This window comes from Triticum dicoccoides, chromosome 6B, assembly GCF_002162155.2.
Source record: "Triticum dicoccoides isolate Atlit2015 ecotype Zavitan chromosome 6B, WEW_v2.0, whole genome shotgun sequence".
NCBI lineage: Eukaryota > Viridiplantae > Streptophyta > Magnoliopsida > Poales > Poaceae > Triticum > Triticum dicoccoides.
The window spans coordinates 239,415,800-239,426,134 of NC_041391.1; the positions used below are offsets into that span (position 1 = coordinate 239,415,800).

The following is a 10,335-nucleotide window of genomic DNA, read 5'->3' on the forward strand; positions in this document are numbered from 1 at the left end:
CTTTTTTGTGATGTTTGCAATAAGAGAAGAAAAAAAAAAGACCATTCACACCGCAAAAATCAGCAGTGAATACACTCGAATCCTGCAGGATTTTAGTGCACCAAAATGTGCGCCACATGAAAAACAAATGATTTTTTCTTTTTTGCGAGAGGTTTGGGAGGATAGAAAATTTTCTATGAAATGTATTTTGATGGAGTCCTTTGGAAAGAAATCGTATAGGATTCAATCCTATAAATTAAACAGCCACCATAGGAAAATATGAAATATATTTTCAAAAAATCCTTATAGAAAATCATGTAGGATTCAATCCCATGAATCAAACAACCACCGTAGGAAAATTTTCTAAGGATTCTAACCCTACAAAATTACTTTGAAAATCCTTTGAATCTAAGAAGCCATTAATAAACTCAAACTCATCATGATGGAACAACAACAACACGGGGGACTAAAGGACACGAGAAGCAAACCAACGCAAGGAATACTGGACCTCAAACAAAGCATCCCAACACATAGAGCAAATGTAGGCTGGAACTGATACTGCACTAAACCCATCTTAAAAGAATCCCCGCTGCTGAAACATGCAACACGTAGAAGCCAACTGATACTACCCTAAACACATCATGTAGAATCTCCACTGCTGAAACATGCAACACGTAGAAGCCAAGGACCAAAAATCTAGTCCTGCAACCAACGGAGGAACAAAATGTGATGGGATGCTGCATGCCCATCTTGCATGTTACCAGCGCTAAAGACTGGAATGAAACCAGCACAATCAAAGAAAGAAGAAACGGGAACAAAATGACACCTGCTACACTTCATCACCTCCTGTGATGGGTGTATCATGGATGAGCCAAAACTTCCCTAACCTGCGACTACACCTCAATTCAAAGTTGCAGCAACAAAGATACCGAGATCCCATCAAATTAGCCTAGCACGGTTAAATTACATGGTTCCAACATTTTCGATTACACGAGCAGGAAAAGAGGGGTGACACTTGAGACTAGACACAGCAAAATGCTACTAAGCTGCTAACTTGCTATAGAAAGCTGCTGCAGGAAGATTGATCCGCTTGCAAACTGTCGCTGATGGATGCAAAAGACCCCCATTCGCCTGACAAGTTCAAACCTTCATGGATGTATTCGAAACAGCCAAAAAGCCCAATGCAACAATGTTAGAGACGTAGACTGCCCAACTTCGATAGAACCTTGGTTCTCACAACTTCAGCTCCTAAAGATGCACCGCAAATAAGGCCATCCCACATTTAACTGGTGTAGAGAAACACCTCTGGCACTGAATAAGGATCGAGCTCGAAACAGCCTCGAAGCTTGCCTGCTTTTTCATTTGTCAGATGGAAGCAAGGGACATGGTGAGCGAACTTTGGGTACTCATCCTTGCTTATTGTTTTCACATCTGCCCCTCTTCGAAATACTGCCCTGTAGCCATCCACCTTTCCTAAAGGCTGAACTTGTATGGACGAATCAGTCTGCCCAACAATCTCCACAAATTCATACTCACAGTTTTTAAAGTCTTCTGCAGTCCATCCAGCCCTCCAGTTCTTGTAAACGGCCCAGATGTCACGGAAGCGAGGGATTATTTCATATTCGTTTTTTCTACCAGTTGATCTAGCAACCACAGGATGAGAAAATGACTCTGTACCAGTGTAAGTCGTAGTACCATCATTGCCAGAGGAAACCTTAAAGATTCCACACGCAAGAGTCCGATCCTCTTTACCAGTCAATCTTTTCTCCTCCTCTCCCCGAGGACAGAGATCAAGCCATTTCACTTGTACTTTATTATTCTTGAGATCGACTTTCTTTATGATGGCATAGTAATTGGGGAACTTGTCCATATCACTATAGAGAGCCCAGATCTGCCCAGGTTCGAACTTCTGAATCGACCTTATTTCTGTAAATTCATAGAATTCTGAGTCAGGACATTCAAATTCATCCTGGACAATGCCATCAGAATCCTCATTAACATCCACAACTTCTACAGTAGATGGAGTATGATGCTCTTTGTTCTCTTCCTTTGTTGCTCTTGTAAAGAGCCCTGTATTCATACATGTAGCATGTGGCACCTCCCCGACCTTCTCAGACCCCTTGCCAGAATTAATTCCACTGGATGAACCAGCATACTTGGTATCAACCCCCTTGCCTTTTACTGTGCTTTCCAGAACAACAGAAGCAAAAGCCTCTTCCAAGTTAAGGGGAAGCGCTGCAGGATCAAGTTCAATAGCTCCTTCTGGAATGCCTTCTCTTTCAGTCCCACGCATGAAATGATGAGGGACACAATGAGAAAATCTTAGTGTGTTATCCTGAGGTATCACACATGGAGTTGCCTCCTTCGACTGCATAAATAAGCTAACAAAACCTTTTATTTTCACAAGTGGCACGACAATGATGCTAGTGCCGGTTGTGAAATCTGAGACAACTTGAACAAGTTCATACTCAAAATCTGTGTGGCTGTCAGCATCCGAACTCCAGCTGATGTCCCATCCCTTGTGCAGGGCCCAAACTTCATCTTTCCTAGGATATATCTCATACGAGTTTTTTGTCTTGCCTTTCGCACAGGAAATAGTTTGGGAGAACATATTAGCTTCTTTAGCTGTGTCTGATGTTCCATGCTTAAAATGTCCACAAGCAACAGGCAGTTCTGCACGTGACCATGCCAGCTCTGCTTCATTTGTGGGATCCAATTCCAGCCAAACAAAGTGTACTATAAACTTTGGGGCCATTTTTACCTTTGTAATTCGAGCATAAAATCTTGGCATGCAGCCATGACTATCATAGACAGCCCAGATCTGGTTGGGTCTAAACTGACTTACATCTCGAAGTTCGTCGAAGTTAAAAAATTCAGGATCTGCGCAGCTAAATTTTTCCTCATCTGAAGCATCATCAAGGTTTGGGTCTAGACCATTGCTGCTGACAGAATTGGATGTTTCTTCTTTCTCGTGATTAAGACCATTTGTGTGACCATTATGCCCAGTATTGTCTTCATCAAACTTTGGTGTGCTGCTTTGATCATCACCATGCAACACACCACCTTTCCTTAACCTTTTGAAATTGGAAGAACTGACATTATTATCGTCGTCATCATTACCATCATCACCAATATCCTCATCTTCACTCTCTTCCTTATACTTAACTTCTTGCTTCTGCCTACTTGACCTGCGGCTGTGTTGACTCGGCTTTGCATTATTTGCAGCAGCACCATCTACAGTGATCTCTTCTTCACTATCAGTGGTGGTCTCTGAATCACTAGATTCAGACACGGCTCTCCTGCCCCTTTTCAATCCTGCAGCTGATGAACCTTTTGAAGTCCGAGCAAATTTTGCTTTCTCATTTGGTACACCTGCAGCACTAGCGCTATTACCATCTTCCCCCTTCTTTTTGTTTGAATTTGCAGCTGCCTTATGAGATCCATAATTAGCATGAACCCCTGGAGTGGCATTATTCCAAGCCTGTTGACCTGGGGCATTTGTCTGCCGGCCTGCAAAATTCTGTGGTGCCCCTGCATTTTTTACCCCAGCATACTGTCGATCTGCCCCAGAAGGAACAGCTTGCTCATTTATATCATGTGCAATAAAAGGCTTCAAACAACTCTGACAACGGATAGCTTTCTTCAACATTGCAGTGTAGTACTGATATCTCATGCCACAACTTGAACACATGGTCCAGAATGTTTGTTGTGTCCCTGCAGAATTTGAGGGCTGATGAAGATTCACAGGTCTAACAGGAGCAGCTCTCCTTGACTGCTGATAAGGGGATGGTCTTGCTGCACCAACTCTGACTGAGACTCTCCTTTTCATGTCATAGGCAGAACGTTTTGAGCTGTCTGTAAGCGTCATGTTTGCTTCTCCCACTAATTTAAATGCTGACTCTGCACCTGCAAACTTGTTCTTGTCGGGATGCAGCAAAAGCGCAAGCTTACGGTATTGCTTCTTTATTAGTGTGTCATCATTCGTGAAAGCAGGTACCTGAAGTATCCCATACCAGTCAAGCTCTCCATTAACCTTCGTTCCGGCAGCACAATGAACGTCACAGACAGTTAACATTTGTGAAATATTGTCAATCTCTGAGAAAAGTTGTTGTGCTTTGATGATCAATTTTTTTGCACCAACAAAATCCTTCTCCAGCAATTTTCTTTCAGCCAGAGCTTTTGCTCTAATAGCTTCCTCTTTGTTGCAGTCCATGATAACAAGTATAAAGAATCAATATCCAAACTCCTAACCACTCTCATGCAGAAAGTCCCAGTAACAAGAAAGACTGTTCCTTTCTCTCCATTCTTTTTCTCATAATAAACAATATGGTTGGTGCACCTTATTGCAATACTGCCTTCAGTTAATTGTAGTATCCAGAATAACCAACCTCAAGGTACAAAATACGTTCAGGAGCTGAGATATACTACTTAAAGAGCAGTACACTAAATAAATTAACTGGTCAGCCTGCATGAAACAAACAACGATTATGGTTAATAAATTTGATAAGCATATTCAAGAAAAAACAGAAGGCGTTTTTTGCTACAGAAGAACAAAAAAATTGCATTTATTGCCTCGCTCAAGAGATAAAATCACCTCAGACGACATTGGTTTAGCGTTAGTGCTGACACGAAAGGCTGTTAGCAATCTAAAATGAAATGTGTGCATAGAAAATTAATAATATAAACAATTCAGGTTTAAAGAAATATGCGCTCAACTGATAAGAAAGCACAGTTCATTAGCCTCTTCCTGGGTTCCAGCTAAGCCCCAACAACAACCAGAGCAAGTAACAACTCAGTTGTCCTAAGGATCTTTCTCTGTTTAGAAAGCACAGTTCATTGGGCTATTCCTTGGTTCCAGCTAAAAGCCCCACAAACAACCAGAACAGGGTTTTGACAGTTTCAGTACATTATTTTATTCTAATTCGATACAGCTTGCTGAAGGAATAAAAGCAGGAAATAATTTGATATCTGAAGTCTCGAATGTGTTATGTACAGAAACAGAAAAATAATGCTGGGATATGGCAAACGTGCATTTCAACAAGAATGACAAATTCAAAACTAGTGCATGAAAGAACTGTGTATCAATCTGCACACAACTGTGGTCTGTTAATGTCTTCAAAATTTAAAATTGACAATAAGAACAAGCCTGAAGCAACAGCACATATTTTCTGCACAAGACAATGTATTTAATAGCTCACAGATGTAATTTCTGAGATGTCACTTCAAATTCACTAGCCATGGATCAAGGTGGAATATACTTACTATAACCATTAAGATATTTTACATTAAAAAGACTAAAGTGGTCTATCACAACATAACCGGCTGGGATATAAACTATACTAAAGAAATGCAAAAAATTGGAATGGAAATTCCTTGATTCATACAGGAACGTGAGAAATTCTATCATCAAGGTATGGGGCCACTTGCCTGATACGACAGTAACTTCAGGGTAGAGTGTGTACAATTTGCATAGAATTGGTGATTCAAAGAAAAATAAGTAGGATTCACAACAAACTTCACATACCTAAATTTCTTTCTTAGAGGCTAATAATGTAACTAAAATATCACTGCATTTGCAGTATCTTTGGTTTCAGCCAAAGGCAAATATCTAGCACTAATCAAGAATTCAAGAGATTTGTAAATCTCATGGTAAATGGACCCACAACATTGCAAATAACAGAAATCAAGTACACGATTACACATCAGATACCATGAGGGTGCACTAAAGCTTGCATGTCTTATGATGTGTACAACTCTAGTTCCAATTAAGCCAGTTAGGCAAAAAGTAAACCTTAGTACCTTACAGTCAAATCAGCATTTTGGACAATGATAATAAAATATGTTCCCAGATTCAAACAAACAAACTATAAACAAACCCCTGTGTAGAAGGCCGAATGCCTAATGTTGCATCTAGAAAGCAGTAGGACAAATTACCCAGTTGTGCCAAATAATAGGATGCATGGAAATAAAGTTCCTGTGAATTAAGCTAGTATTGTACATAAGGATAGGACAAACAATTTCAATGTCTGTTTGGACAGTAGTGCTTCTTAAAGGTGCAAGAGAATGGAAAAAAGTACTTACTACTTACCACAGAATACAGATGACCATCATAGCAGGCACAGCGAGGACAAGCTTGGTATTATCTGCGAAAATAATAATAATGAGAATCGTATGCAAATTTCAAATGTAATTCTACATATCAACTTCATATGTCCCTCCCTACTTGCCTCTCTCTCACACACACATGCACACTAAACATAATAAATCAGCCAAAAAAACAAATATGATAGCAAGCAATAAATTGCTTTTATTTTTGGCTCCAAAGTTATGTAGGGACTAGGGAGGTAAGGTGTCAAAAACACGCCCTGGAGGCAACCATAGGGTCGACTATATATTTCGTTGTATTTGTGATTTTTTGGATTGTTTGTTCACTAAATAATATCACCACAAGTGTGACTTCTTTGTGAATACTCCGTATTTATGTTTACAATGTTTATTATAAACTGATATTGGAACGTTAAACCTATGAGATTTGTATTTCATAATTATAGAGATGGAGATATTAAACCAACAACACAAGACACATGTTCGAGGGTGTGGCACCCACAGCCACTATGAAACAACACAAGAACATTGTATTCTTCGTGTTGACGGGTGGTCTTACAAACAATGTGTGCTCAAGATGTGTAATTACTAATAGGAGAAATGGTTCGAATCTTCAAGCAGAAAAACTACTCGTATCCCCTAGTATCCCTTTTTTGCCAGTGAAAGAGAAAGGATCTCTTCATCTGCGCGCGCGCGCACACGCGCGCGCATGTTCAGACAAGTTTATGACCTCAAAACACTTCGGTTTTACCCCAGCCCTAGTTTCGCCTCAAGACGCTACAGCGGGGGTTCAAACAAACGACGAGCTCCCCGGCCCAAGTCCAGACAGGCATCACTGGACACGCGCACACGCATCGCCGGTCACCCCGCGGCAGCCCCGCGCGTGAACCAATCGCTGGTCGGCGTTGATTAGGGTTTTGTGGAGTTCCGAGAAAAGGGGATTGCGAGGCCTCAACGGCCGGGAGAGGGGCGGCGCGTACCTAATCGACGGCGGAGGCGGCGGGGGGCGGGCCGGGACGCGAGCCTCCGGCGAAGGGAAGCGGGCGACGCCGACGAGGAGGAGGGGAAGGTGGGAGGGTTTGCGGTTTGCGCTCGAAATCTGACGAAGGGGGGCGGGCGGCTCTCTGTTCGCACCAGCGGCGGCCGAGCAAATGAGTACTCGCGCTTGTGAGCGAACGTGAGGTCAAGGGGGTTAAGGGGTTGGAGCCCAAGCTCCAAACTAGGTATGGATCCGGATGGTATCGGGTGCGAGCCCCGTGACAGGTCTGGTGGGGTCTCTGATGGGGCCGTACCCATAGCCAGATTTAAAAAAAAAGAATGAGAACCGAGGGGAGACTCCCCCTGTCTTATTCTTATGGGACAATTCCATTTTTCCCCCTAACTTGAGCCCACACCTGGTATTTGCCCCTAAATTTCGAGTATGCTCAAAAATACCCCTCTTCCGTCAAGTGTCCTTATAGAAATGCCCCTCCATGCCGTTTCCGTCTGGTCAAGGGCCTTTGACCATCTACAAAAAATTTCTTGGACGTTCTTGCCCCTACCTCCATTTGTCATTTACATATTGTGCCCAACCCAAAAAAATAAAAATAAAAACTCTCTCTGCAACTTACATGTGGGACCCAAAAAAAGAAAAAAACTCTCCCTCTCTCCCTCCTCCCCTCTCTCTGTCTCTGGACGCAACCGCAGTAGCTCGCCGCCGGCGAGCAGTAGCAGCGGGCAGCAGAAAGGCGCTGCAGCAACCTTCACCACATCGTCTCCTGCTCGTGCGCGCATTTTCTGTGCCGAAAGTCCACGCAACCACCTAGGCTCAGTCCTCCCTTGTCCGTCCGTATGTGCGTCGCCGGCGTAGTTCGCGGCCAGAGTCAACTTGAAGCTCAGAAAACACACCTGTTAAGTTCGCCTCTACCTATAGAGTGTTACCTCTCAATGAATTGAACGGAGGTGCCACAAATCGTCACCATGGTGTTCATCTTCTCCGCCACCGGTGGTGCTCCGCCGCGCCCTGATCTCCTCGGCTATGCTCGCCCTTCCTCGTCTGAGCCTGTCCTCGAGTTCCTGGTGATCCCTTGGCCATTTTGCCCTTTTTCCAGAGCCTGCCCGAGCCACATAGCGCCACCCCACCTAGCGCCGCCGCTCGCCGCCGACGGAGATCGCAGTTGTCGTGGTCTGTGAAGGTCCCGCATCCTACTATCGTGCTTGACTAGTCCACCGCAGCCCCATTGAGCTCAAGCGCTCCTTGAACCCCCCCCCTCCTTGCGTGCTCCCATGCCATCTGGTGCGTCGCCGGCGTGCTGCACACTTGCCGGATGTGCCCATGTGAGGTTAAATTAGGGCTAAACACAATTACTAATTCTTAACCAATATAGAGTAGTTAGTATTTTAGACGCTGACCAGTGGGCCCCCCATCAAATAATCTGGTAAATGACGTTTTACATAATAAAGAAACAACAACATGTGGTCCCATCTGTCAGAAGGGGCAAAAATGTCTGAAAAATGTCTCAAAGACGGTCAAAGGCCTTTGACCAGACGGAAGTTGTACGGAGGGGCATTTCTATAAAGACACTTGACGAAAGAGGGGTATTTTTGAGCATACTCAAAATTTAGGGGCAAATGCCAGGTGTGGGCTCAAGTTAGGGGGAGAAATGGAATTGTCCCTATTCTTATAGGAGACGAGGGACTCAAACTCGGGCTGGCGACATCAACCTCAGTGCTGTCCACCACTCCACCCAGAAGAGCCCCTCCCCATAGCCAGATTTTGACGGGTTCGAACTTTGGCTCTAATTATTATATAATGAATAAAAATTGATTTTACTTTTTATCATCCACCTAACCTAAACGAAGATCTGGCATTCACCCACGAGGGTAAGTTCGAAGAAATAAAATCTCGCATTCACCCAACTGCAACATTCAAAAAAATCTGCCATTCATCCGAGAGCTCGGGCATCAATGAGACTCACCAAATCGTTTTTGAATGTTTGGATTCAAGGTCCAGACACTTTTAGCCCTTTCCAACGCAGCTTAGCTAATTAGGTCTGGACCTTCCAATACCACTAGGCTGGTCCCAAATCGAGGAAGCTTGGGGTAGCCTGAATGTATGTCACCTCGGACTCCTCCGACATCCTTGTCCCACACAAAACCTCATCTAAAGTCATGTTTTCAATCATGTCATCCTCCTTTGCTCCTAGAGATTGACACCGACAATGTACCCTCTCCCCCTCCCACTCTTGATGTTGCCCAGGCTTTGCCGACTGCCGCCGCCATACTCCCCCGAACCTAGTCATGGCCCAGGTGCCCTCCACCCCTATTGATGCCGTCCGTAGCAGACATCACTCCCGACAAGTGTTTGGACAATATTATAGTGCAATTTTTAAATGTTCTTGTTGTTTACTTCGAAGCAAACATAATGGATTCAAACATGATGATGACCCAACCTCGAGGCAAGATTCGATATGTTGTTGCACCCAATCTTTCACGACACTCCCCTTCACTAGTAATAACCTCTTTGCCGGCGCATGCAATGTACACGAAGCTTGCTCCAAAACTTAGGTTTTTTTACAACTTACTCCAAAACTCGATACGGTAACCCTAAAAAATGCATCGTGTCTATTTCATAAAACATAACCTAAATTTTGCATGACGCACGGTCTTGATTTTTACTAGATCATGATTGGCGCGCGTTGCCGCGCCCGTCTATTTTGACTATAGAATAGTAGGCACATCTACATATATGAAGGCATACAACATGAAGGTCGTGTTCGCATAAGTGATATTTAGTGGGGAATTTTGGATTATAGCCTGAATTTAGGAGTATTCTTTTTAATGTCTCGCCATTCAGCGGGAATTTGTGAACAATGTGGTTGCTTGGGAATACATGAAACCAAACCATACATTGTTTAGAGAACATTATTTTCGGCCAAAGAGAGTTGGAAACAAAGATCCACAATTGCCATAGTCACACAACAATCCTAATGACTCGTCCCATGCACAAATATACAGTATAGATAGAAGCAATTCAGTTATATTGTCTTTCCATGTATACATGACAAGCAACCAGATTTGCATTGGATGAAAGGTAGATCGATGAAAGAAATGTGAAAGCGGATGTATGATTCCTAAGTTGGGATTGAAGTTGCAACCTGCAAGAGCGAATCCATGATAAATTGTTAGGCTAGAATTTTCCTGAACGAATACACGTGAAGTCAAAAACCATAGTCCAAGAATTTCCTCAGGAGCCGACGCTTCGACATAACC

At 43.4% G+C, this 10,335-nt stretch overlaps 1 protein-coding gene across 2 annotated transcripts; it reads right to left on the bottom strand.

Moving 5' to 3' along the window:
- Positions 1-697: 697 nt before the first annotated feature.
- LOC119323040 lies at positions 698-7,251 on the bottom strand. Of its 2 annotated transcripts, none has more exons than XM_037596608.1 (3): positions 7,065-7,251; positions 6,068-6,122; positions 698-4,444 (listed from the first exon to the last, which is right to left on the bottom strand). In XM_037596608.1, the coding sequence occupies exon 3, from the start codon at positions 4,190-4,192 to the stop codon at positions 1,262-1,264; it is 2,931 nt and encodes a 976-aa protein (XP_037452505.1). In that variant the 5' UTR covers positions 4,193-4,444; positions 6,068-6,122; positions 7,065-7,251; the 3' UTR covers positions 698-1,261. The 2 variants fall into 2 exon arrangements, with proteins under 2 accessions (XP_037452505.1, XP_037452506.1); XM_037596609.1 differs by having other exon boundaries at positions 6,061-6,122.
- Positions 7,252-10,335: the final 3,084 nt, after the last annotated feature.

Excerpts from the sequence above, each read along its gene's own strand:
- LOC119323040 (XM_037596608.1), bottom strand. The coding sequence starts at position 4,192 with ATGGACTGCAACAAAGAGGAAGCTATTAGAGCAAAAGCTCTGGCTGAA.